Below are 26,689 nucleotides of genomic sequence, written 5' to 3' on the forward strand. Positions count from 1 at the left end.
ATTAGTTTAAAAAACAATAACATTTCTCAGTTTCAACATTTTATATGTTGTCTTTGTACTATTTTCAATTTAATATAGGGAGAAAATAATTTGCACATCATTGTGTTTTTCTTTAATTTGCATTTTATGCAGCGTCCCTACTTTTTTGGAAACAGGGTTGTACTTTGACAGAAGACATTGTATAATTCATTTGATTTCTAGAACACCTTGTGAGGCCTATTGCATAAATTGAAAAGGCATACAGTAATGTTTAATTCATGGATCAGAATTAGCTCCAGTTAAGCTTGCTATCAACTGTTTAAACAGTAAGTTCATTTATTAAAATTAAAATGTTCCATCTGAGGGCATGGCACAGGAGAGGTGCAGAGATTTGTAATATGTAAATGGCTGTACTTGATTTAACTGATGTTTCTCCTTTGGACAGTATCTGCAATCTTGAGGGTTATAATGGAATGTGCATCATCTGTATGGGTGGGGTTTACTTTCTTGGGCACCCAAACATCTACTATTCTATCAGTTTCTGGCTATATAAGCCAGTGATTTGAATATTAACAAAGAGGCTAAACAGACTGGACCACCACCATCCTTACATTCTCATCGCATCTACATTTTATGTTTTTAAACATCTGTTTTTAACTAACAATAGGAATATCACTACTCTGTGCAATTCACATGAATTTGTCCAACTGGAATTATAATAATGATATCTAATAAAGAATAATGATTTAATTGTTGCCCTGTTCTTATTTCACCCTATAATCGATGTAGACAAAGTATAATGCACGGGCTGGGTCCTGTCCACAGGGTGCATCTGTCCTGCCTATTTGTAATTAAAACTAAATAATCAAATGTAATTATATATGAGTTGTGATTTTTGGCTTTAAAATAGCATGTTTCAGATGGGACTGCAGCGTAGCAGCAGCTGGTAGCTCCTGCAGTTTTCTTACTTTCCCATTCCCTTGACTCAACTTAATACACACAAAAAATAATTTGATGCATTTTCAAAGGAACATGCATCAAAACATACCACAAACAAGCATATATGCATATCTGAAGGGCTGTATCATATAATTCCAGACATCCAGAAGGGGGAAAAAATAAACATGGAAGGACCAGCTGAACTAACAACACAAAATTAACTTAGTAGAAAGGAAAAGGCTCATCATTCAACCATTGAGAAATGCAACTGCCTTAAAATGTAAATCCAGTTAGATTTTCTCAGCCAAAATAAACAGAAAATCATTCTAAAAGCAATCTGAGTTTGGCAAAGAAACAGCAGTAACTGAAAACATTCTACAGTCTTTAATATACTTGAGATTGTCTTATGTAGAGTGCCTTTAGGAACATATTCAGACATTTTGTTGTGTAATAAACTTAAGTTATAATTAATTCAATAACTTTTTTGTGGCATCAATCTTCACATAATATCCAATAAAGACAAATTACACATTTTTAGAAATGAAATGAAAAATTGAAGCTTAAATATCTCACATACAACTATTCGGACCCTTTATTCAGTACTGTGTGGAAGCACCTTTGGACACAGTCACAGCTACAAGTCTTCTTGGGTATGCCTCTACATTCTTTGCACACACGGATTTGGGCTGTTTCTCCCATTCTTTCTTGTAGATCCTCTCAAACTGTCAGATTGGATGGGGAGCATTGGTGAACTTCAATCTTCCATCGATGAAGATTCCCAACCGTAACCTGAATTCAATTCCTAAACCTCAACAGCAGCAGGTCACTGTAAAATACTTTTAATTTCATAAAGCAAAAAAATCCAGAAGCACCCTATGCATTTCAGTGAACAAATAATTTAAATGCAAGCATCGGCACACCCGCATAGCCAGGAGAGAGAGTATGACAAGCAGGATGTCAGGTCAATATTGACTATTATTTTTAAAGGTGGCCTTATGGATGTCTGAAAAAAGGTCTTCCAGAGACCAGCTTAGAGCAGGATCCCCTTTTACCGGCACTGAAAAGTCCCAAAATTTATATTTATTTATATTTATATATATCATGTCCAGATCTCCTGACCGAAACAGACAAAATTATATCCCCATTTCATGTCAAAACAGCTGGGAGTCCCACAGTGTTTTCCACTTTATTCCCAAATCCGGTGAAAGGCAAGTTCAGATGACAATAATGACAGGTTTTCTCTAGCAATGACATGCCGATTTTATCAAGATACATTCATCACAATGTGACAAGGATTGAACAAGGAACACTTGATATTCCCTACTCAACATTAACAACTATTTATTTAATTCAAAATCAATGTAAAATGTAATCTTTTTTGTTTCAGACCACCATTTCTCCATTACTTATTTCCATTCCCTGCAACTGATGCTATATTTCAATTATCATTATTCAATTTAAAGCAAGAATTACACCAATCAAGGGGACTGTGTGTCATACAGTGTTCTTCTTCAAAGTAATCAGATGCAAGTCTTCAACATTAAATAAGGGTACTGGTGAATCTTAAAAGTAATTAATTTGTTTGTACCCTGTAAAGCAGAGAAAGGGGACACAATAATTCAAGGAAGGACTTTTGACATTTCACTTGTTTGCTTCATTAGGTAAATGGGGAAGGGTGCTGCAACTAATATCTAGAGCTAATTCACAGTAGGTAAAAAACAACAAAGTACAGATCATGAATAATCATCACAGCAGGTTACATAGTGTCTGTGTCCAAGTCAGCTACTAAAGCATCCACTAATTCCTCAATGGTTGGGGACCTCTGAAGCATGCCTACAAATCATGGGACAGACCAAGACAGAGGAGGAAAGGTTTAGATTCAAATTACTTAGTTTCATAATAAAATAGGAAGGACAATGTACTAAATGACAATAAATGTTCAAGTAAAGAGATACAAAGTGAACTCTGCCTCAGACCCAGGCAGGAAGTACATGTTATCCCATTGTAAGGGACATCATTATAACACAATTTCTCCAGCGTGCTGCCCCCTTTATTGCAGAATTACTGACATGTTTTTAACCTGACAATAATTACATATACACCGATCAGCCATAACATTATTACCATTGACAGGTGAAGTGAATAGCACTGATAATCTCGTTATCATGGCACCTGTCAGTGGGTAAAATGGGCAAGAGTAAGGGTCTGAGCGACTTTGACAAGGGCCAAACAGTGATAGCTAGACCAGTAGGTCAAGGCATCTCCAAAACTGCAGCCCTTGTCGGTCTGCAGAGTTCAGTACCTATCAAAAGTGATCCAAGGAAGGAAAAGCAGTGAACCGGCGACAGGGTCATGGGCTACCAAGGCTCAATGATGCACACGAGGACCGTTGGCTGCCCCATGTGGTCCGATCCAATAGACAAGCTACTGTAGCTGAAATTGCTGAAGAATTTAATATTGGTACTGATAGAAAGGTGTCAGAACACACAGTGCATTGCAGTTTGTTGCATATGGGTCGCAGACGCAGACCAGTCAGGGTGCCCATGCTGACCCCTGTTCCATTGCCGAAAGTGCCTACAATGGGCACGTGAGCATAAGAACTGGACCACAGAGCAATGGAGGAAGGTGGCCTGCTCTGATGAATCACGTTTCCTTGTACGTCATGTGGATGGCCAGGTGCTTGTGCGTCGCTTAGCTCGAGAACACATGGCACCAGGATGCACTATGGGAAGGAGGCAAGCCGGCAGAAGCAGTGTGATCCTTTGGGCAATGTTGAAAATTTGAAATTGAATGTTCTACTGGGAAACCTTGGGTCCTGCCATTCATGAGGATGTTACTTTGACATGTACCACCTACCTAAGCATTGTGCACCCTTTCATGGCAGCGGTATTCCCTGATGGCATTGGCCTCTTTCAGTAGGATAATGCACCCTGCCACAAAGCAAAAATGGTTCAGGAATTTTTTGAGGGTTACAACAACGAATTCAAGGTGTAAACTTGGCCGCCAAATTCCCCAGATCTCAATCCAATCAAGCATCGGTGGGATGTGCTGGACAAACAAGTCCGACCCATGGAGGCCCCACCTTGCAACTTACAGGACTTAAAGGATCTGCTGCTAACGTCTTGGTGCCAGATACCACAGCACACCTTCAGAGGTCTAGTGGAGTCCATGCCTCAACGGGTCAGGGCTGTTTTGGCGGCAAAAGGGGGACCTACACAATATTAGGCAAGTGGTCATAATGTTAGGGCTGATCATCTTCAAATACAAATAAATTGTCTGCTACCGCTTACATCAGTTTGTTGAGGGATAATGTTTTATGAAGGGACTTCAAAGCAAATCAGTGGAATGTGTCCAAGTTTGATGTACAGATGAGGCAATATTTGACAACAGTTACAGTGGATATAAAAAGTCTACACCCTCCTGTGAAAATTCCTGGTTTTTGTTATGTAAAAGAATGAGACAAAGATAAATAATGTCAGAACTTCTTCCACTTTTAATGTGTCCTATAATGTGAACAATTAAATTGAAAAACCAATTTAAATCTTCGAGGGGGGAAAATGAAAAATAAAAACCTTACAATAACCTGGTTGCATATGTGTGCACACCCTTTTATAACTGGGGATGTGGCTGTGTTCAGAATTAACCAATCACATTCAAACTGAGACAAAGATAAAAATAGAACTCATTTGTATAATGACTTCTATTTAAGAGCCCAGACCTTAAATAGAAGTCAATATACACCTGCCATCATTTCAATCAATCAATCAATCAAAATTTATTTATAAAGCGCTTTTTACAACAGCAGTTGTCACAAAGTGCTTTACAGAGACACCCGGCCTTAAACCCCAAGGAGCAAACAACAGTAGTGTTGAATTTCAGTGGCTAGGAAAAACTCCCTAAGAAGGTCGAATTTTAGGAAGAAACCTAGAGAGGACCCAGGCTCAGAGGGGTGACCAGTCCTCTTCTGGCTGTGCCGGGTGAGATATTAAGAGTCCAATTGGAATTTAAAGTGACTCTGATTAATCACAAATAAAGTTCAGCTGTTCTAGTAGGATTTTCCTGACATTTGCTTAGTTGCATCTCAGAGCAAAAGCCATGGTCCACAGAGAGCTTCCAAAGCATCAGAGGGATCTCATTGTTATCATCATCAAGTTAAAAAAATATGGCACAACAGGGACATTACCAAGAAATGGATGTCCCTCCAAAATTGATGAGAAGACGAGAAGAAAGCTGGTCAGGGAGGCTTCCAAGAGCCCTACAGCAACATTAAAGGAACTGCATGAATTTCCAGCAAGTACTGGCTGTGTGCTACATGTGACAACAATCTCCTGTATTCTTCATATGAAAACAACACTGCACATCACCCAAAGAACACCATAACCACAGTGAAGAATGTTGGTGGCAGCATCATGCTTTGGGCTTGTTTTTCTTCAGCTGGAACAGGGGCTTTAGTCAGGGTGGAGGGAATTATGAACAGTTCCAAATACCAGGCAATTTTGGCACAAAACCTTTAGACATCCATTAGAAAGCTGAAGATGAAGAGGAAGTTCACCTTTCAGCACGACAACAACCCAAAGCGCACATCCAAATCCACAAAAGCATGGCTTCACCAGAAGAAGATTAACGTTTTGGAATGGCCCAGCCAAAGCCCAGACCTGAATCCAATTGAACATCTATAGGGTGATCTGAAGAGGGCTGTGCACAGGAGATGTCCTCGCAATCTGACAGATTTGGAGCGCTTTTGCAAAGAAGAGTGTGCAAATATTGGCATGTTAAGATGGGCAATTATATTAGACTCCTACACAAAAAGACTGAGTGCTGTAATAAAATCAAAAGGTGCTTAAACAAAATATTAGTTTAATATTAGTTTAAGATATTGTGAGTTTTTATTTTTCATTTTTCCCCATCAAGGATTTCAGTTTGTTTTTCAATTGAATTGTTCACGTTATAGGTCACATTAAAGGTGGAAAAATTCTGACATGATTTATTTTTGTCTTATTTTTGTCTTACATCACAAGAACCTGGCATTTTAACAGGGGTGTGTAGACTTTTTATATCCGCTGTATCTGTAAGTTATCTACAAGCTTTGCACAACACGTTAATAAGCAGGCCAACTATCCTATCTAGTAAGCTTAAGGTAACAATGTTACTAAATAAAAGACTACCCATCTAGCTAATTATCTTTATTATTAAGTAAGCTATAATTATAATAATTGTAGCTTATTTAATTTGTCTCTTTAGCATTACATTTTAGAGATATGCCCCTAAACGTTATTGTAAAACAGTCTGCAAGTCAACAGTTCCGCTATGCTTTCGATCAACTGTTTATAGCAGTAGTTGGAATAAGTGGAGTTTACCAACGTTATTACTGTAGTTGACATTGTGGCAACAACAGACATCTGGTTTGGTAAAAATTCATAATGTAAGCTTGCTGCTACTCATAAAAAGTAGCTTGCTAGCAACTGTAAGTTATTACTTTTTTTAAATTAATTTGTAAAATACAATTTGATATTCACTTCCATATAACAGAACATTGTGTAGATATGTCACAACAACTAGGGGTGCAACGGTATGCCTAACCCACCGTACACTTTACACTGCGTGCACAATTATTACTCAATCGTATTTCTCAAGATTTCTTTTATTGTTGAACAAACACAATGCTCTCAGTCAATCCAAAATATAATTGAACCTCAAACCTGAATGTTTAACAAAGGAAAAATGTGTTTCTCAGGGGAATACATAAGAGTGCAGAATTATTAGGCAACAATTGATGTGCAGAATTATTAGGCAACAAATTTAAAAAAAGAAATCTTCCAACTCACGTGTTTATTCTCAATTTGTTAAGTGTAACAAATAAGTATCACAAAATGACAATTAATTAAACTTTTTGTTCTTTCAAAAATATTCAGTGACCAATATAACCACCCTTCTTTTCAATAACTGCCATGAGCCTTCCATCCAGTCTGTCAGTTTCTTGATCTGTTCACGATCAACTTTCGCTGAAGCAGCAACCACAGCCTCCCAAATGCTGTTCAAAGAGGTGTATTGTCTTCCCTGACTGTAATTCTCACGTTTGAGACGGTGGGCCACAAGGGCCACATATTCTCAATAGGATGTAAGTCAGGAGAGGAAGTGGGCCAGGTCATTATTCTGGCATCTTTGTGGCCCTTGCTGGCCAGCCAAGCAGTGGAGTACTTGGATGCATCTGATGGAGCATTGTCCTGCATGAAGATCATGGCCTTCTTGAATGCTGAGGACTTCTTCCTGTACCACTGTTTGGAGAGAGTATCTTCCAGAAACTGGCAGTACGTTTGGGAGTTGAGTTTCAGTCCATCTTCAACCCAAAAAGGTCCAACTACCTCATCCTTAATGATAGAAGCCCATACCAATACCCCTACTCCACCTGGCTGGCGCCTGACTGAAGTGGTGCCGTGTGTTCATTAGTGATCCAGCCACGGGCCCATTCATCTAGTGCATCAAGAGTTACTCTCATTTCATCTGTCCATAAAACCTTTGAAAAATCTGTCCTCAGATATTTCTTTGCCCAATCTATACAGTACATTTCAAATATTATTCAGTGGAGGTCGTGTTTCATACTTCTTGATTTTGGCCATGTCCCTGAGCACTTGACACTTTGTACTTCTGGACACTCCAGGTAGGTTGCAGTTCTGGAATATGGTGGCACTGGAGGATAATGGGTTCCTTGTAGCTTCACGTTTAAATCTTCTCAAGTCTTTTGCAGTTAATTTGCATATTTATTTCTCCATGTGTTTTTGCACCTCAGTTGACTATTCGCAAAATACCTTTGATTGTCCGGTGGTCACGCCTCAATAGTTTAGCTATTTCAAGAGTGTTGTTTCCGTCTGAAAAGCATTTAAAATGTTGGGACTTTTCAGTGTCAGTTAAATCTCTTTTTTGACCCATTTTAATATAACTAATAACTACGCACACCTTGATATAAGGTGTTATCCACTGTTGCCACACCCTCCCTCATTACACCAATACATATCACCTGAAAATGATTCAATCCAATGATCATTCAAGTTTATATGGTTTGGAGTTGGAAAATTTGCATAGAAATAATGTTACGATCAGAATACTCACTTGCCTAATAATTGTGCACGCAGTGTATATTGCAGTTTGAGGGTCACAGTTTGTTATATATCCGGTACAGCGAAACCATGTATTTTTACAGTTCAGTTTTTTGTTTGGTAAAATATGCAACACTAATTTAGAAAATATAATGCCTGAGAGCACAATCTGAACTAAAATAGTGTTATAAGTAAAGATGGCACAAACATTGGTTTACAATCATATAGGTAGGAGAGGGACATTTTGAACGTTGCTCGAAACCCCTAAAAAAAGTATAGTAAACCAGTTTTCTCCTATAACCAGAGCGCAGGCGCATATCCTCGGTTATACACACACCCATTTCTTTTGTCATGTCTTTAGCCCCATTAGACTACTAAGTGCTTTTTAATACATTAGGGAGTTGTTATTGTGTTGTTTCTTTGTGTTTTCATTTTGCTTCAGAGGTGTTGATACTGGTGTGATTTTGGCACACAGTCAAAAAGTGTAAGCACCTGCATAGGCCACTTTCATCAACAGGCACATGCACAGGTAAGACTCAACCTTTTGGGCACTATATGCCCCTTTGCCATATAGTGCCCTTTTCCATATACATGTGCCAGTCTGTTTCTGTGACGCGCTTCACATTATCTGATGGGCATGCGTTGTCCGTCTCTTTAAACAGAATAGCATGTTGTCATGGAGTAAATGTTCTCTCCAGATTTCATTATGCCATGTATACATTCAAGCCTTGTAGGGCCAGAGGCAGTAAAGTGCTCCCAAAACATAACTCAATTACATCCATGACTCTGGGGAAGTTGTTCTTTCTTCAAAGGATTAATTTTGTTTTATGTAAACATAGAGATAATGTTCTGTACCATAAATTTGGTCTCATCTGCCCACAGGAGATTGTCGAGGAAGGAGTGGTGTCATGTTCAGGTGTGTTTTGGCAAATTGCAGATTGGTCTCCTACTCATTCATTCCTTTTCTTCCGCTTCTCCGGGGCCGGGTCGCGGGGGCAGCAGTCTAAGCAGAGATGCCCCGACTTCCCTCTCCCTAGACACTTCCTCTAGCTCTTCCAGGGGGACACCGAGGCATTCCCAGGCCAGCCAGGAGACATAGTCCCTCCAGCGTGTCCTAGGTCTTCCCCGGGGTCTCCTCCCGGTGGGATGGGCCAGGAACACCTTCCCAGGAAGGCATCCAGGAGGCATCCGGAACAGATGCCCAAGCCACCTCAGCTGACCCCTCTCGATGTGGAGGAGCAGCGGCTCTACTGAGCTCCTCCCGGGTGACCGAGCTTCTCACCCTATCTCTTCTCACCCTATCATTTCGGCCGCCTGTATCCGGGATCTTGTCCTTTCGGTTATGACCCAAAGCTCATGATCATAGGTGAGAGTAGGAATGTAGATTGACCGGTAAATCGAGAGCTTCGCCTTGCGGCTGAGCTCTTTCTTCACCACGACAGACCGATACATCGACCGCATTACTGCAGAAGCTGCACCGATCCGTCTGTCAATCTCCCGTTCCATCATTCCCTCACTCATGAACAAGACCCCTAGATACTTAAACTCCACAACTTGAGGCAAGAACTCTCCACCAACCTGAAGTGGGCAAGCCACCCTTTTCTGACTGAGGACCATGGCCTCGGATTTGGAGGTACTGATTTTAATTTCCGACCGCTTCACACTCGGCTGCAAACCGTCTCAGTGCATGCTGTAGGTCCTGGTTTGAAGGGGACAACACGACAACATCATCCGCAAAGAGCAGAGACGAAATCGTGTGGTCCCCAAACCTGACACCCTCCGGCCCCTGGCTGCACCTAGAAATTCTGTCCATAAAAATTACGAACAAAACCGGCGACAAAGGGCAGCACTGCCGGAGTCCAACATGCACCGGGAACAAGTCTGACTTACTGCTGGCAATGCGAACCAAGCTCCTGCTTCGGTCGTACAGGGACCTGACAGCCCTTAACAAAGGACCCAGGACCCCATACTCCCAAAGCACCCTCCACAGGATGCAGCGAGGGACACAGTCGAATGCCTTCTCCAAATCCACAAAACACATGTAGATTGGTTGGGCAAACTCCCATGAACCCTCCATCACCCTGTAGAGGGTATAGAGCTGATCCTGTGTTCCACGGCCTGGTCTCCTACTATACAACCCCATTTCACTTAGTTGGCCACAGTAGTTCAAACTGTTGTACCTTATGTCTAAAGGTTAGCCTGTATCTGTGTGGCAGTTAATCAAGGTGCTTTCTCCACCATTTAAACAATCCATTGCTGCAACCTTCAATCCATGTCTCTTGCAACAATTTCTAGGGAGGTTAGTTACAGTGGCATGGGCCTTAAACATCTTGTTAACATTACATACAGTGAAAACAAGAACACAAAGTCTCTTGGGATGGACTTGAAATGGTCCACACAGGGCTACAATCTTGTGTCTTACCTCTAAAGACAATTTTCAGGATTTATTTCTTTAATCCACGATCATTGAGGTATACACAGTGACAGGAAAAAGTAACATTTTCTCAATAGTTAAATTAGTGATATTGTAGGCACCTGCATCTCACCACAGCTTAGTTCTATTGCAAAATAAAGGAGAATCCACTGCTTGAAATCCAATTACAAATCCAATTACTTCTAGAAGGTGACAATAATATTCTCCTGGCCATTTTTGGATTTCTTTGTGGAATAAGCAAGGATTTAGTAGATTATTCAGATGTGTTTTTTTTTGTTCAACTCCAAACCAAAGAATACACTTGGCCACGACTTTACATGGCAAAGTTTGAATACGCTCCTTACCTTGCACCATAAGCATGGGCTCTTTAATGCCTCCATGAGCTAGCATTTCTCTGCGATAGCGCTCTCCCATCTCCCTGTGTAAAGGGTGAATAGACAGAGAGAAACTCATAAAAAGAGAGTGTGAAAGTACATAGAAGGATAGGGAGGATTATGGTCTGTCTGAGACAGATTTAAGCAACTAATTATGAAGCATTTGCAACACGCTATATGTGGCAAAAAACCTTTGTAACTTAGATATTTAGGTACATTTGAATTCAATTTTTTTGAATTCAATTGTTGAAAGAAAAAATATTGTTAATCAACAAATATGTCATGATTACAGGCACCTCTAACAATTCTTAAGAACCAAATCTAATAGATGTAACTTCCCATGGATACACCCTTTATTTTTGAAGTTCATCTAAGTAATTCATTATTTCCTGTTTCACTGGGGTATACAATCAGAGAACTGACAAATTAAATGAGCCATATGTTTGTCTATACACCAGGAAAAACCTATACCTTTTGGGATGCAATTAAGAAATCAACTGGTGCTGTAATAAATCTGCCTGGAAACCTGAAAGAGAGTATTTTGTCCCCACATGTGGTTGATTTGCTTCCAAAGGCCCTGAACTCCATGCACTCTCTCAAGTACCAGAAGATTTTAGAGCAAAATCTGACTGCCTCTGCCAGAAGGCTAAAACTAGGTCAATTATTCAATCTTTCAGCAAAGTAATTTGCCAAAGGATTTCTATAGATCCAAACAAAAACAGCTTACTGACCACAGTCAAGCTTTTGCAATGGCCACCCCATTACCCTAACCAAAAACACATTGAAAATATGAAGGTTAGGTGAAAAAGACAGTCCCCAAGCAAAGACCAAGTACTATAAAGGAACTGGAGTAATTCTGCATGGAGGAATGTTCTCAGATCCCTTGATGTGTTCTCCCACTTCATCAAACATTATTAGACTCTGTGCTCTAATTTTGGGTAGGATGCCAAAAGTACTAAATGCAGTGGTGCCAATAATCATGAAATTTTTTTCAAATTTGTATTTCTTGATTAAGATATTTTTTAAGTAAAAGTGACTGTAGTGAGCCTTGGAGGGTGCTTTGAGAGCAGCTATTTATATACTTAAATTGTATTTGCTAGCTGTATTAATTCTGGCTTGAAGAAGAAAAATGGTAGAGCAGCTAATCCCTGTCAGCTAGCTTTTGTCATTGGGGGATAACATGGACGTTGCAGTCAACATGAGTATGCACTTCATCCAATTACATCTTGATAATACAGAACCAAATTTAAGAGCTTAACATGATAGTATTTAAAGATCACATCATAACAGTATAGCAAGCAAGCTATCCTTCCAACCTTGTTTCCCTAAAGCTAGCGTAGATAGCAGCTATAGCCTTAGCGTTAGTTGAAAGGACCGGGTCCAAACATGACCAACAATGAAAACAATATTACAAGTATTGAAATTATGACACTTTAAAACTTAACTATCTAAATGAAACAGATTATGTTGTTTTGTTATGTTTTTAGTTTGTTTTGGGGGAGAACATGGTTTCTGTCCATCATTAGCTAGCTTTTTTCTGGCCAGCTTTTCCAGTTAAAAACAAGATTTCATATCAATAGCTATATATTTGTTTGGGAGAAAGAAAATATTGTTTGCATTCATCAGCAAGCTTCTCAGTAAAAAATGTCTAGCCAGAAATCCTAACTACATTTAGGAAGGAAATATGAGTTTTATCCATTCCTTCAAGTCGAGATCGATGTACTATAGACTGTCTTTCCTGCAACGACATGTGTGCAACACAACTGTCCATAGGCGGAAATCCCAGGACGACGACACGTCGTCAAGTATTTGATACACTGCCGATTTTGCAGGTTTTCCTACTTACAAAGCATGTAGAGGTCTGTCATAGGTACACTTCAACTATGAGAGACGGAATCTAAAACAAAAATCAAGAGAATCACATTGTATGATTTTTTAATAATTAATTTGCATTTTATTGCATGACATAAGTATGTGATCACCTACCAGTAAGAATTCCGGCTCTCACAGACCTGTTCGTTTTTCTTTAAGAAGCCCTCCTCTTCTCCATTCATTACCTGTATTAACTGCACCTGTTTGAACTCATTACCTGTATAAAAGACACCTGTCCACACACTCAATCAAACAGACCCCAACCTCTCCACAATGGCCAAGACCAGAGAGCTGTGTAAGGACATCAGGCATAAAATTGTAGACCTGCACAAGGCTGGGATGGGCTACAGGACAATAGGCAAGCAGCTTGGGAAGAAGGCAATAACTGTTGGCACAATTATTAGAAAATGGAAGAAGTTCAAGATGACGGTTAATCTCCCTCGGTCTGGGGCTCCATGCAAGATCTCACTTCGTGGGGCATCAATGATCTTGAGGAAGGTGAGGGATCAGCCCAGAACTACATGGCAGGACCTGGTCAATGACCTGAAGAGAGCTGGGACCACAATCTTAAAGAAAACCATTAGTAACACACTACGCCGTCATGGATTAAAATCCTGCAGTGCACACAAGGTCCCCCTGCTCAAGCCAGCGCATGTCCAGGTCCGTCTCAAGTTTGCCAATGACCATCTGGATGATCCAGAGGAGGAATGGGAGAAGGTCATATGGTCTGATGAGACACAAATAGAGCTTTTTGGTCTAAACTCCACTCGCCGTGTTTGGAGGAAGAAGAAGGATGAGTACAAACCCAAGAACACCCAACCGGGAAGCATGGAGGTAGAAACATCATTCTTTGGGGATGCTTTTCTGCAAAGGGGACAGGACGGCTGAATGTTGGATGTTTTAGATTCCGTCACTCACAGTTGATAAAAATTACAGACTTCTACATGCTTTGTAAGTGGGAAAACCTGCAAAATCGGCAGTGTATCAAATACTTGTTCTCCCCACTGTATATATCACTGTAAGCATAACTACGTAATTTCAATAATATTAATATGACGATGAAAGCACCTATCGACGATTATCGAAGTTTAATAGCGTGTTTTTATGTTTAAATAAATTGTGGCCCCGCCATTCGACTCACAATGGTTTGATCGCCCCTGCAACTGTCCACACATCATTACATATGTACCAATGAGTCACTGTGACATATGCTTTACGAATGATAGTGTAATCTCTACGTTTAAAAATGTATTTACACGTAAAGAATAAAGTCAAATAGTTCATATTCAAGTGCAGATTGGTCAAAAGACCCAAGCAACGCTTGGGCCATATGAATGGATTTCACCAAAAACCTGTAAACAGAACTGCAATTCTGGTGAATACCCTGCCTCCATGGACAGTTCATCCGCTGCGGCAGTATTTTCCTTTTTGCTTATCTTCTTTGTTTACTGTATGTAGGATCAAGATGATAAACAAGAATATTGTAATAGCCTTTTTTGTCATCTTTACCAAAGGGGGGGGGGTTATAAATAAATAAACACTTAAATGATAAAAATCACCCCAGAAGCATAGCCATTTTTCTAGCTCTGTCAGCACTATAATCAAATTGACATTTGATATTTTGTTTGATGGAGTGTATTTAAAGAGTCTTTGCATCTTTATCAGGGAGAATGAAATGACATTTTATGATTTTACTGATATGACCATGATAATTTCACGCTTATTCAGAATCATTTATTTATGTATTAGCTAGGGTAGCACATTATATTAGTAAGCTATTGGCGTTGCGCAGGTGTCAACATATTGAATGTCGACATCAGCTAATCCAGCAGCTTCTGTGACTTGTTGTGACCAGTCTGAGTGAAGCCATTAATCAGGTAATAGAGATTTCTCTCAGATGGCAGAGATCCATTTGAGAGAAATGTACATTGTAGACCAGACATAGAAGACCTTGGAGAAAATAGAACATTTGCTTCTTCAACATGATCAGGGGAATTTCTCTCACCTGTTGAAAGGGTCTTTTTGGAAGCACTGCCTCCAGATCATGGAGGCTATGGCACGTGACATTAGATAGGAGTAGTACTTAGCACCATAGCCAATGAGGTGGCTGAATCTCAGTTGCCAGGCCTAGGGACAGAGCACCATTAACATCTTAAGACACTTCACTTAAGACAGACATCTCCCACCCAACTTCTGAAATAGTACACACACGTAAAGTATTCCATCCTAACATCAGCAAAAAAGACCATAGGTTAGACACAGTGCTTATCTTCTATTGGACAATAAGTCAGCTGCTGTGTATTCTCCCTCTATGGTAGTTGATTTTAACTCCTACACACTTGTTTTGATAATAAGACCTTAGTCTTTTGTCTAGTGACTTAAGAGCCATAACAAGAATAAAACCTCCTCTTTTCAAAATAATGACTGACAAGAACTTGTCATGATTCCAAACTAAACACCAGGCTTGGGTGGACTGGTCATTGCAACAGGGTGTAGTTTTACCTGTGTGAACCAGGCACAGATTTGGAAACTCTAGTGAAATAAACCTGACATTAAACACAACATTTAATAACAATATACACTCCCCTTCTTACTTTAGGTTTTTAGTCTGTCTACCAGCCAATGTACCAAACTATAAAAACTGTTCCAAGGCAGGTGATATGAGCTGTATAGCCAAATAACTTATCAAGTTCGGGCATGACATTATAAATGAGTGTCTTCAAGGCCTCCGGTGCTAAACAAACAGGAACCTCCTTAAATCAGACCGAAACAAAACCGAGGTCAGGCTCATGGGGGCTAAAGCATTAAATGTTTCTGAAGCACAGTGGGATTGATCATCATGAAATAGAAGAAGTTTGGACCACCAAGACTATTCATAGACAAGTCAAGTGCCAATAAAGACACCAGTATGCTATTGCCAAAAAAACAATAAGTGCATGTACTGTGCTCCAAACAGCTTGCGCCTATGTCAAGCAATGACTATGGATGGCTCTGAGGCTTTAAAAGGAAAATGCATTATTGGCTAATATAAATATTTTTTTACAGCGTTTAGTATTTATATATACTTGAATTGGTAAGTGTGTCCAAACTTTTGACTGGTACTGTGTGTCATGTGAAAAAGTACATCCCCTTGAGAGTTTTTTTTATTTACATATTTGGACACATTTGGACCTAAAATCCATCCACATTCACTGATATAAGTAATTTAACAAATCACACAAAAAATACTTTTAACTTTACTCAATTAAAATCTACCAAAATGCAGTTTCATAGAATATAATCAGGTGCACCAAAACAGGTGTCAATGATTATAAAATCATTAGAGTGTAACTTAGGAGGGTCCAACTTAAAGATTAGAAACTTCATTTGGTCTTAATCTGAGAGGGGTTACAAAGCAATTTCCAAACAATACCAAGTACATCCTTCCACTGTCCAACATATCTACAGACTGAGAAAATTTCAAAGCACTGGCACTCGGCATAGAACATGTTGTCCCACTGAATTAAGCCCAAGAGCTGACAGAAAGATGGGTAACACTTTATTTGAAGGGGTGTGCATAAGAGTGACATGACATTGTCATCATACTGTCATAGCCATGACATGACACATGTAAGAATCATTATGAATGTTTATGAATGTTGTCATTAGGTGTCATTCGGTTGATTATGTCATTTCCTATGCAAGGTTGACATTGTTTGGAATGTCTTTGTTATGACAACTTGACATTAACTGAGACAACATAACCTGTCAATGTCTTTGTTTTGACAACTTGACATTAACCACAACAACATTAGATTAGATTAAACTTCATTGTAATTGAACAAGTACAGAACAATGAAATTGAAGGAGTAGGGTAGCATGTGCAACTGAAATGCAGGGATGACAACAATGAGGTTCCCGAGGTAGAAATGTACCTGTAACAACTGAAAACTTCAGACTTGGCAAGACAGTGTCAGAGTCCAGTAGTACAAAGGGTTGATATGGTTAGTGATGGGTCACAGAATTCAGCAGGGTTACAGAGGATGGAAAGAAACTGTTCCTGAGCCTGCTGGTGCGGGAACAAAGAGACCTGTACCACCTGCCTGATGGTAGGAGGGCAAACAGTTTGTGGCATGGATGTGAAGGGTCCCTGATGATGCCACACACCCTGGGCAGACACTGCTTGTGCTGGAGGTCTACGATGGCCGGGAGCTGGGTACCAGTGATGTGCTGGGCAGTTTCCACCACCCGTTGCAGGGCCTTCCAGTCAGCTACGGAGAAAACGCCAAAACATGCTGTGGCGCAGTTAGTCAGAAACATTACCTGTCATAAACATAGCCTGATTATCAAACCTGAAGAAACTATTCAGTTTTATGTGTTAGCATTAAATATAACTGTCATATGTGGTTGGTTTTGAAATTGGTTCATTGGTATCATGAGATCATTATAATTGTGTCATGAATATTTTTCTTGACCTCAATTAAAGTGGCAGAATTTGGACTTGTCATAAAGATGTCATGACGTGTTATAACACTGTCAAACGCATTCATAACAGTGTCATGAATATTTTTCTTGACCTCAAGTGGTACAATTTGGACTTGTCATAAAGATGTCATGACGTGTTATAACACTGTCAAACGCATTCATAACAGTGTCATGAATATTTTTCTTGACCTCAAGTGGTACAATTTGGACTTGTCATAAAGATGTCATGACGCGTTATAACACTGTCAAATACATTCATAACAGTGTCATGAATACGTTTTGTGACCTCAAGTACAATGGTACAATTTGGACTTGTCATAAAGATGTCATTCATTTTGTCAAACACTTTCAAAAAGATGTAATTAAGTCTGTCAAATGCTTTTAAATACCTTAACAAAAGCAATACATTCATTTTATTGCTTTTACACAACAAATGTTTCCTAAAAAAATAAACTAATTTCAACAATCCAACTTTGGTAACACTTTCCGATAAGGGTACATGAACAACCATTAACAAATGCAGTAGTTACCTTGAACGAACATTGATGAACAATGATGAACAAGACATGAACAAACGGTTGTTCATGCAAACCACTAGTTACATGAAAGGATGTCCTGCATCAACATGAACAAAATTACAGTACAAACTATGTTCCTGCAAAAAACCTTTGATATTAACCTGACTTGTTTTTACACATCATGGAAAAGTCTGCCCATGACACCATTATAATGGCGTATGGCTAACCAGTGGTGCCACTATAATTTTGAGGTGAATCTTCAGTGACTCAGGAGAGCGATTACCTTTATGACTCCATATTGTATTTCTGCAATGCATGCTCAATATGCGGAGTATGAGCACCAGTCTCAGGATCAACAAAGTTCCTTTTATGGCAGACAGAATAGTGGCTAAATAGTTTCTTCAAATTTGATAATTAGGCCCATGTTTATGACAGGTTATGGTGTCTTGGTTACTGTCATGTTGTCATAAAAAAAGACACTGACAGGTTATGTTGTCTCAGTTAATGTCAAGTTGTCATAACAAAGACATTGACAGGATATTTTGTCTCAGTTAATGTCAAGTTGTAATAACAAAGACATTGGCAGGTTATGTTGTCTCAGTTAATGTCAAGTTGTCATAACAAAGACATTGGCAGGTTATGTTGTCTCAGTTAATGTCAAGTTGTCATAACAAAGACATTGACAGGTTATGTTGTCTCAGTTAATGTCAAGTTGTCATAACAAAGACAGTACAAACAATGTCAACCTGCATAAAAAATTACATAATCAACCAAATGACACTTAATGACAACATTCATAAACGTTCAAAATGATTCCTTCATGTGTCATGTCATGGTTATGACAGTATCATGAGTGTCACGTCACTCTTATGCACACCCCTTCAAATAAATTGTTACCGAAAGATGTATTGCTGACAGAAATATGGCAAGATGTCAATAGTATTGCAGTGAAGATTCCATATCCATATGTCCAAGTACAACTTTCCAGGAGGTTCACTTTTTCACATTACTGTATGGCACTTGGAAATAGAGAAAGTGGCATGTTGCCTTGTTTGTTGACCACTGTGCTGCAAGGCTGTGTGCAGCCGGACCTCCCAGTCAAGTTCAAATGTAATAAAACAAAATTTGTAACATTGTGTTGTTGTTGTTCCATCGCACAAAGTTAATGTATATTCATATTGGGAGTTAGTTAAGTTAATAAGAAATCATAGTTAATTCATAGAAATAGTGGAAACACTGGACAGTTAGATATTACAGTCACAGATCATTATTGTACATTTTCATTTCAGTACGAAGACTCATTTTTAATACTTACAGTATTTGGAACATAAGGCAGTCCATAGAATTTTTCTTGCATCTCTTTCAGAATGTCTGTTGTTGAACGATTCTGCGGCTTGCCATGATACACTTGATCCAAAGCAGCATAGAAAATCTGTGAAAAAAAAGATTTAGTTTATGTATCATAAATGAATTGTTACTGTTTTCACATTGGTTATGGTACAATAATATTAACTGTTATACAAAGAAACTGCCACTGGGCCTACCTGAAGTTGAGTGTCTGCAGCCCCACATATTCTCTTCGATTCACAAAGGCAAGACAGCAAAGTTTTGGGAAGTGGCTGGAAAAAGAAATAAATCATTCTGAAACAAAACGTGTTAACAGTTTACTTTACTCAACAATGTTCCCATTTGGCCCCTTGAAGGGTTTTAGCACAACATTATCCAGAGGACCTTTCATGATTATTAGTCGCTCTAGATAAAAGCATCTGCCAAATCACTAAAATCTAAACTATAAAGCCACAGGGTTGTTAGAGTGGTCCAAAGTTAGGAAGACTGATGGTCCCTAGGGAACATTGTCTAAGGGGCTTTTGTGTACATCCCTGTAAGTTCCCAAGACAAACAAGTAATAAAGTAGCTATTTAAATAGCCCAACCCATGTGACCTAGGGTGGTCCAGCTGTCCAAGGGCGCTGCCTCGCATGCACATAAACTACTGCAGCATGGGTTCGATTCCAGCCCACTGCTCTCTACTTAATGTCTCCACTGTATAAATAATTTAGTGGAGACATTGGTTGCTTTCACAGTATGTTTAGGGTCAGTGCCCTGATTCAAGGTGACGCGCCATCCAGTGAGTTTTGAGGCATTTGATTTGTTCTGAGTGGATGAAACATTTCAGAATTCATCAAGTCACATAATCAAACCAGATGTAGTCATCTGTTTGTGGTATTCTTTTATGCATATATCCTAGAGTGTGTTCTTTATCTGTTCAACAGTTGTAAAGGGTTTGGTTTCTTCCGGGTGTCCGGGTGGCTAGACTCAGGTGTGGACCCTGTTGTTGGTTCACCACTTTTCCTTCCTTGGACCGCTTTTCACTTCCTTGGAACACCCCACAGAGGGAACCTCAGCAAATTTTAAAATGATTCACGTGTTTCATGGCTTATACAAAGACAAATATATTAGAATACTATACAGTTGTAGCAACAGTTACCAAGGGGGCAGGGCTTAGCGAAGATTCCGACTCTTTATTTTAAGGCGAGTCTGCCGGACTGAGTAATATGAGGGCTGATGACTCATTATCTTAGTAACCGCATTTAAAACTCCCTCGAATAAATCGGCAAGAGTTCACTCACCTAATTTGTAATAATTTATTAGTAATAATTATGCAGTTTAATCAGGTTTCTGATTAGCCAAACCTGACAGATGGATGGATTATCTTGGCAACAGAGAATGCTGATCAACAAAGACATTGACACATTTTGCACATCATTTTAGAGGAACATGCTTTTTATGCGTATGGAACATTACTATGATCTTTTAGTTTAACTCAAGACACATGGGAAGACTTCACACATGTCCAGTTCTTGTCCAGTTTAGATAATGTTAAGAATGATTGTGTGAGAGGGAAATTTAGAGAACGGATATGAGCTTATGTTGCCTACCTGTCCAGTCTGATAATGCCGTGCAAACTTCCTTACCACCTGATGGTCTGTGGCAAAGAACTCCATGAGAACAGAGGGAACCTCAGCAAAGTCAGTGGAGCATCTGGTTCCTGGAAAGGCCGTTGTTAAGTGCAGGCCATTCTCTCACAAAAAAGTATGCAATGTACTGTGTGTAGTCATGTCATAACAGACTGAATGTCCATTTCTTCAAGTAGTTCACTTAAATATTTTCTTAGCAAGGACACTAAATTCACCATGCAAACATTGTAATCATACAACCTGTGACATGTTGGTAGCGCGTGCGTCCCAGCATGGAATGCATGGCGTGGCCCATCTCATGGAATAGATTTTCCATCATGCCGGGAGTGAGCAAAGTGGGTGTGCTGTGGGTGGGAGGGGGCAGGCTTAGCATCAGCACCACCAAGGGATGTTGGTACTCCCCATCCTCCTTCAGCCGCCCCCCTTGGATGGTAAAGTGGCAGTCCTGGTAACACAGAAAAGACCAGACTATTATTAATGTTAAACTACAGAAGAGACTTTAGAGAGTATTTCTGCAACGACTTGTCCTACCTGATGTGGTTTGTCAGGCCTTCGGAAGAAGTCACAGTAGATATATCCCAGGAGACCCTCTGTCTCATGGAAAACAGCCTTGAAAAAGATATATTCAGAACTGCTTCAATGAATAATCTTTCTAACAAAATCCAATATTATGTGCAAGCTCTTAAAATGATATAAAAGCCACTGGGCTCCCATTACTCACCAGCTTGCGGACATCTTCACTCCATACCTCTCCTGCCATGGGCTGTTCATTCTGAAAGGAGACCCCCAGCAGCTGACTAAACAGCATGTTGAGACCCCCCATGCAGGCCCCTAGGGAGAAGTAAGGACTGTACAGGCTGGAATCTATATTATACCTGCACACAAAAACATAAACAGATAGCCATTTGTTTTCTGAATCCCCTTTCAAGTGACCATTTAGACGTGAAGCTCAGTTACTCAACCTTTGAATAGTTTATGCAGGAGATTCCCTATGATTCCTGGTCAACAAGTTATATTCTCTGAACTGAGAGATTACAGTTCTATATATATTTGTATAGGTATCTTACCTCGCTGTTCGCACTGCACTACTGAAGTAGGGGTGGTCCCATGGCATGAGGTCCTGTTTCAAACATGTTCATTATTATGCAATGTTCAGAAATGGCATAGACCATTTGACATGTAAGAAAATAAACACAGGATGAAAAAGCAAACACCAAAATCTGGACCAAATAATCTGGACCAAAAAAATATGATTCCAAAATATCAATAATTTATTTAGCAAAAATGAAACTAAGAATGGAAAAGTTTTGGGGTTCTTCAGATAATGGTGTGCATTCCTGAGATAAAAACACCTGCATAAACGTATTCATAAGATCACTTACAGTACTTCTTGAGTTCATTTTCATCTTCATATCCCTCATCAAGTTAAAATCTTTTGCTGTTCTATTTTGACAAATAGGGACATGAAAATGTGAGCACGTGCTACAGTACAATGGGGAAAACCCTGATATCAACCCAGGGTCTAAGTCATTGACTCCTACCATACCTGTCGGAGAGTTTGACGGTCAGCAATTCAAGGAATTTCATGACGGTCTCTGCAAAACAACATACAAAACACAGTTGTCAAGAAAGCACAGGTCACAATCTCAGTTTGAAGAATCATGAAGTCAATAAAGCATGTGACATACCCGGGGTCTCGACCATGGTTCTCTTTAAAGCCCTGTGTGCAAACGTTTCATAGCCTACTAATTTGGCTAGCTCATTCCTACAAGCCAAAAGGTCATCCAGACAATGCAGCAAACTTGAATTCGGGTAAAGAAAGATTTTATAAGCAGCTTCCCGCACCTAAGAGACAAGGACAATACATATATGCCACTGGTCAGCAAACTATCGTGCCCACATACTATTTTCAACTAATCCAGTATTTCACCAAATTTTTTTGTGCTATAGACTGACTTTATTATTGATAAAGAAATTATTCAAAATTATATTTGAAATATCTAATGTCAATTATTATTTACAGGTTTATTGGATTTTTTTGACAACATTTTTTAAAAACCTGATTTTGTTTTGTCATTACAAGGTATTGTGTGTAAATAAATGGCAAAAAAATATTCTAACCAATTTATTATACAATTTCCTTTACAACACAACAAAATGTGGTGAAAGAGAAAGGGTTCTGGATACTTTCCAAAGGAACTGGATGTACAGAGATAAGTTGCACATATGTGCGTTCATACACACCAATTCATTCGGAGAGTCCGCATGTAGACTTCCTATCTGGATAGATTTGCCATCTATGGAGAAAAGGTGTCTGATGTGTTCAGGGAGGGCCTTCTTCTCTATCCTGTTAGGCAGTAGGGAGCCATTCAGAAACTCATTGTTTAGATCCAGCAGATTGACATTGAGGCTCACTGCCTTCCCCCTCTAGGAAATAAGGTCACAAAGTGAAAACATTGGGTAAAAGAGTTGCTGTTTTGGTAAGCTAACATAGGATGTTGTATAGTTGGATGTCATAATAAAAGTACATTTGACATTTTACAGCTTTATTTACTCACAGTAGCCCAGAATATCCAAGTGAAAATAAAATTCTAAAAGTGTTGCTGATAAAGTGTTGAGTTACATGTATGAAATACCTTTTTTATTATTTAAGTTTTGTAACCTAGCCTATGCAAAACTAGTGTTACATCTTGAGAAGGCTTGTTTTGTTGAGTTCCAGAAGAAGGAAATCCCTTTAGTTCCCTATAATAAAACCTTTTGTTTATTTTATTACATATATATTTATTACTATACCAAACTTTTGTCTGGTACTGTATATACAGCTCCGGAAAAAAATAAGAGACCACTGCACCTTTTTCTTTCCTTTCCAAAAAAGTTGAAAAGGAAAGTTTTGAGAGAGGAACAGAAGCATTCAATTTGCAGTGGTCTCTTAATTCTAAGTGGAGCTGTACATTTTAAGATCTTATGCACTTTGCTCTGTTTTAACTTCAATCCACTGTTATGGTTTGTGTTATGTTGTGTCTAATGTGATAGGATATGTACAATATGCTGATTTCTTGTCCATGGCTCATCACTTGAAAAACAGACATAAATGCACAAAATGAAGGATAGAAAAAATGTAAACAAATAATATTATATTCCTATGACATCACTAACCTTTGATTCATCCAGGTGAACACCACTGATCTCAAAATCAAACATTAACAGTTCTGCTACTTTCCTGTTGAAACATTTGTGAAATATTAGTGATATAAGTGTCATTGCAACTTGTGACAAAGACATGAAGATAACAAAGAAGAATGTAATTATTCATAAAGAGTGAACAGTACATGCCTTGTATCTGGGTCCAAGGTTTCCAGAACCTCTTTGTTCTCTAATAGCTTCTTGAGACTCATACACAGGTCGACATTAGTGTTAAGCCTATTGGGGAAAATATTTTAAAAAATAACATAAAAAGGTACTTTTTTTATTGACTTCATGTTATAGTATAGAAAAACTACAGGAGATGGCTTATACTTTTCAACTGCTGTGCCAATGTTTATGCATGCCTTCTCAGCAGCCTTCCGAAATGCAGGGTCAGGGTGTCCAACTTTGACAAAATCTGCCTGCAAGAAAATAAATAACTAAGAACTTTAAGGTCGTATACTATCCTACAGGGTGAACTTTGCCTTGACATAAGATGAAAATGATTTTTGAGTGTGACTGTAAGCCTTTACCAAATCTGCCACTTTGCACAGGCTGTCAGACAATTGGTCAAAGGTCTCCACAGTTAAGGCACCTGGTGGGTTACTACAAGCTGTGGCAACCAAAAGTTCTGTTTTCCTTAGAGCTTTTTGTTGTGCCACCTTGAAGCCAGCCGGAGAGCTCAGTTCTGGAACCCCAAATAATCCCTGCACAGAATATTAATGGTACTGTAAATATTGTAGACATTAGACGGAAGATCACATAAGTTTTTTGACAAAATTGAAGAACAAAATATGCATTAAACTTTTCTGTATCCCTTGGAAGTGTGTACCGAAAATATTTGGTAACTTGATTTTCCTATAGATATGTTAGAGAAATAAAACAAATAAAGAGTGTTATCTATGTTACAGTACATAAAACAGACAAAACAGATAGCCCTTTTGAAATTTTGATGTTGTAATTTGCCATTCATATTTCAAAGAAGATAATTGAAGGGGCAGACACACACAACCAAAGGGTTGTGCTCAGATTCAAATGTATTAATTGGGGGCCCCTGAATGGCTGTCAGACTTTAAGCTCTTAACTTGTGGTTGCTTGGGTGCCTGAATCAAGTCTCAATCAAGGTAGAAGACAAGAGTGGTTCCTTCTGGCATGTATGGATTCTGGTTTAGACTTCCTGCTTGTGAGCAGCGTGATAAGAACCAGAATACGTCGATATGCTTGCTGGGAGCTGCTGAAATGAAGCAGGGCGTCGTTTAATGTTATTTATTTTTTCAGTTAAAGAATTAACAGATGTTTTCATTTTTTTTTGGATGCTATGGTACCTAGTAATGGACCATTAAAATGAATTGCCTAACCACCAACAAAATGTCCATTAGCTTAGGGTTCCTTGTAAGGGTGGATGGTGGCCCTACAGTTAGGGATAGAGTATTTTTACAATAAGATGGACTGAAATATGGCATATCTACTCATGTAGCATACTGCTACTGTTTGCGTTAAGAACTCCACAATACATTTGATTATGTGATATGCAGTACAGGTACTTTTCCGCCTAAGTCTGTTTTTGCAAATTAGACGATTATCAGAGCAGTTTCATAGACAAAGAAAGGACTGATGATGCCATAACGATGACTAAGATAGTGTGCTTAGCTGCTCGACAATTTAATAAAGATATTTTAAAAACCAATAGAACATCTACTTTATTTTTCATCCATTTCAACTACCGGTTTCCAAAACCACACTATACCCTCTATATTGCTCCATTACACTTTATATGAATTATAAACACCCTAATGAGTAATTACTGAATGCAATGTTCCACTTCACATGATGCTTTTTGTTTTGTTATGAGGCAATAAGCATAGGTCCGTTGACGGAATGAAAGGGCTGCTAGCTATACCATCTATTGCCCGATAAAACTTTATATGTATTTTAAACACCCAAGTGAGTAATTCCCAAAAGCCATGTTCCACTTCACATAGTCTTATTTTTTAAGTAAGTATATTTAACAAAACTGTACATATAATGCTTTAATATTATTCTAAACATTTAAAAAACGATATACTTTTTTCCATTAACTTCTCTTTGCAAAATAAACAAAATAAAAAATACCTTTTGTAACAATTTATCTTTTGAACGAATTATACGTAATGCTATAAATTGACAGGGGCGCATTTATTTTGAAGGGTTTCTCATTACCATACGACGGTGACGTCATTGTTAGTGCTGTTGGCAGAATACTAGTAGTACTCACCACATCCTCCTTACACAGATCAACTCTCCTCTGTTGACCATTGAAGGCTTCTACAACCGAAGACCACGTAGTTGCATATCGGGATATTGTCGGCGTGTTCTTTACAACACTCCCAAAACGATGACACGCCAACTTCATCACTTATTAAACAGAGTGTTATGGATGGAATGCTTGAGTTCGATGCAAAGCAGTCTCTATAGCCAACAGTGGGCGCTGTTTATCTGTATTGTGAGTTATTTGTAGATGGTAACGGATGCTGTTTACATTTTTATTTTTGTTCTCCACACCGCTCCAAACTAGCGTGTAGTTTCCGGTAGTTTCTTGAGTCAGACCGCTACATCCGCAAAATTTGAATGGACACAGTGCGTTCTGTTTTCCAAGGTCAGGCAACGCGAGAGTAGTGTACCGATGACGTTCAATATTAACGGATCTCTACGCAAGTTGCTTAACCGGCAATACACTTGTGTCCCTTGTGGACCAAATCAAAATTGTCCTCCATATAGGTTGACATTATCCACTTTCCTCATTAGATCGAGTCAAAGGCAAGCTGTTTGAAAAATAAAACTAGAAATATTCAAACAAATTTCCACCATTAATTCAT

At 39.0% G+C, this 26,689-nt stretch overlaps 1 protein-coding gene across 3 annotated transcripts; it reads right to left on the bottom strand.

Moving 5' to 3' along the window:
* Positions 1–1,492: 1,492 nt before the first annotated feature.
* Positions 1,493–26,689, bottom strand: mipepb (mitochondrial intermediate peptidase b). 3 transcript variants are annotated; one of them, XM_010866065.3, is made up of 19 exons: positions 26,089–26,689; positions 24,368–24,541; positions 24,168–24,256; positions 23,985–24,071; positions 23,808–23,871; positions 22,896–23,078; positions 22,340–22,496; positions 22,198–22,246; positions 22,034–22,094; positions 21,719–21,771; positions 21,373–21,526; positions 21,183–21,260; positions 20,892–21,096; positions 20,613–20,722; positions 19,219–19,293; positions 18,990–19,106; positions 14,698–14,819; positions 10,791–10,864; positions 1,493–2,751 (listed from the first exon to the last, which is right to left on the bottom strand). In XM_010866065.3, exons 1-19 carry the CDS (start codon positions 26,224–26,226, stop codon positions 2,675–2,677), a joined length of 2,067 nt encoding a protein of 688 aa, XP_010864367.2. In that variant the 5' UTR covers positions 26,227–26,689; the 3' UTR covers positions 1,493–2,674. The 3 variants fall into 3 exon arrangements, with proteins under 3 accessions (XP_010864367.2, XP_019903340.2, XP_028977133.2); XM_029121300.2 differs by lacking the exon at positions 1,493–2,751 and adding an exon at positions 7,237–7,432; XM_020047781.3 differs by lacking the exons at positions 24,168–24,256; positions 24,368–24,541 and having other exon boundaries at positions 26,089–26,219.

This window comes from Esox lucius, chromosome 7 (assembly GCF_011004845.1).
Source record: "Esox lucius isolate fEsoLuc1 chromosome 7, fEsoLuc1.pri, whole genome shotgun sequence".
Lineage (NCBI taxonomy): Eukaryota > Metazoa > Chordata > Actinopteri > Esociformes > Esocidae > Esox > Esox lucius.